Consider the following 2,213-nt stretch of genomic DNA (forward strand, 5'->3'; position numbering starts at 1 on the left):
CCCCCCTCCCACACACACACAGACACGAAGTCACAGGATGGACATACAGAATAATCCTATTCTCGGACACTTGATAATTGTTTTTTTCTTCCAAATCCTAGGCATTCATGACAGACACTTATAGAACTTTGTAATTCTAAGGCTGCGATATATCATAACCATCGGTGTCTTCACCTGGTAGTTCCATATCCTGATGGCTCCGGCGTCTTCCCCTGTGACCAGGTACGGTTTATCCCCGCCGGGGTGGTAGTCCACGCAGTTCACGTCGTTCTCGTGGTGCAGCGTGAAGTTTGGCGCCAGGGAGCCCAACTGCCATACCTGGGTCAGGTGACAACAAGGTGAGTGCAATTGTAAATAAATAAATAAATAAATAAAATACATTGTAATAGCATTCCTTTGCTCGGACGCTCTTATAAAAGCTATGTTTCCCTGATCTTTCCCCTTTCCCCATTTTTGTAGGTTCTCTTGGGATGATCTGGGCCTACCCCAGCCTCATTTGCCTTCAGTTTTTGCCAGTGAGAGCTAGATGTTCAAGACCTTTATGTCCATTCAGGTGTCAACATTGAGCGTCTCACGTGGACTCCTCAAGCACTACCTCATTTGACTTCTTTTCCTTCCACGATATTCTCAGCAGTCTCCTAAGAAACCACAATTTTGTTGCTTCTATTTATTGATATTATTAGATTAATAACTGAATTTTAAAAAGCCAAAATACACTAGATAGGGTTTGTTACCTTCACTGTCCCGTCCAGAGAGGCAGAAGCAAACTGGTTATTGTCTTTTGGGTTGAAAGCCACGTGGAACACATAGTTAGCGTGACCTTTGAAGATCTGAACACACGCCCATTTCTTCTCCCAGTTCCACAATTTGATCCTGCCGTCATCTGTTCAAGATACGTAGCGTGAGAGAAACATTTTTAGAGTTAAAAAACCCCCCAACAAATAAACTTCATGGAGACCCCACAAGGGCAAGCATGGAAAAGTAAGCAAAAATTTAATGGTATAGAAATGAAATGGCGCAAAAGGAAGAAAACATAACAGTTAAATTGACACTTGTAATAAATGAAACCAACAAACACCCCAATAGAGCTCAGCAACAAAAGCAGACAAAAAACACAGCGAAGAGACAGAGAGTGGCGAAACAGAATACCACAGCATGGCACAAAATACAATAAAAGCAAAATTGAAACTGGTGAGCAATGAAAAAAGTAAAAAAGTAAAAAAAATTACATATATTCAATACCGTATATTTAAAAAATGTAAAAGTATATTGAATGCACATGACAACACTCTAAAACATTTATACATAATACTATAAAAAAAAAAATTGTAACGTTGATATACATTCCAGCAGAAACATAGCGAGATATTCCATAAAAAGAACTTCCCCTCTTAGTGGGAATCAAACTTGTATCTTCTGCGTGCAACGGCCAAAAGGTGGGATATGTTTGCCTTTTTTGTCTGAGGATGTAATTCTGTAAATGTAAATGTGAGGCAGCGTGGTGGAATCAGGCTCTCGTCAAAATAATCAAAGAGAAGAAACTTGCATTTTTCCGAAGGTTTGTGAATTTTTATCAAATATTAGTTTTTTGGCTCAACACCTTTCATGCCCATTAAAGAACTCATTTCTCTGTTAATTTTTCTTAAAAACGTTGATTAAAGGCACAAAAAATGTAAATTTTCGGTTACCACAGACTCTTAAGTTGAGGAAATAACCAATCTTCGGCGGCCATTTTCTCACTAATTTTACCTCTGAAAACAGGTGACCCCCACCTCCTTCATTCTCAAATATCTCGACTTGTATTTAAGATAAACGGATATTTTTTTCTTCCAAATAAAGACAATTGAACAAGCTTTAAGATGATACCAATAACTCTATGTGCCCAAAAATTGATGAGAGCCTGATTCCACCACGCTGCCTCACAAATGATTAGAAATTAACTCCCCAAAGACACCAGTAGCATCATAATTAATATAGCAGAATGTATGAAATACACCTTACACTTCTTTTTTTTATTCCAAATGTACTGACGATGTCTCTTCTTTGGAACATATCAAGGAAGTCAAGATCAAAAAGAGAGGGAAGTAGTACTTGGGCAGTCAACTTCCTCTACTTCACCGCCCAAGCAAAGCTGTATCATGTATACTGCTGTAAGATCTACTTCCTCTATGTCTACCACACAAAGCTGTATCATGTATACAGCTGTAAGATCT

At 38.6% G+C, this 2,213-nt stretch overlaps 1 protein-coding gene across 1 annotated transcript in view; it reads right to left on the reverse strand.

Moving 5' to 3' along the window:
- LOC101858376 (coatomer subunit beta') overlaps nt 1–2,213 on the reverse strand; it is a gene marked incomplete at both ends in the record, with an annotated part of 19,821 nt that overhangs the window by 13,902 nt on the left and 3,706 nt on the right. The window contains 2 exon segments of the mRNA XM_013082366.1: nt 175–318; nt 735–883. Of these exon segments, the coding sequence (XP_012937820.1) occupies nt 175–318; nt 735–883 (293 nt within the window).

Source organism: Aplysia californica, unplaced genomic scaffold (assembly GCF_000002075.1).
Source record: "Aplysia californica isolate F4 #8 unplaced genomic scaffold, AplCal3.0 scaffold00008, whole genome shotgun sequence".
In the NCBI taxonomy this organism is placed as follows: domain Eukaryota; kingdom Metazoa; phylum Mollusca; class Gastropoda; order Aplysiida; family Aplysiidae; genus Aplysia; species Aplysia californica.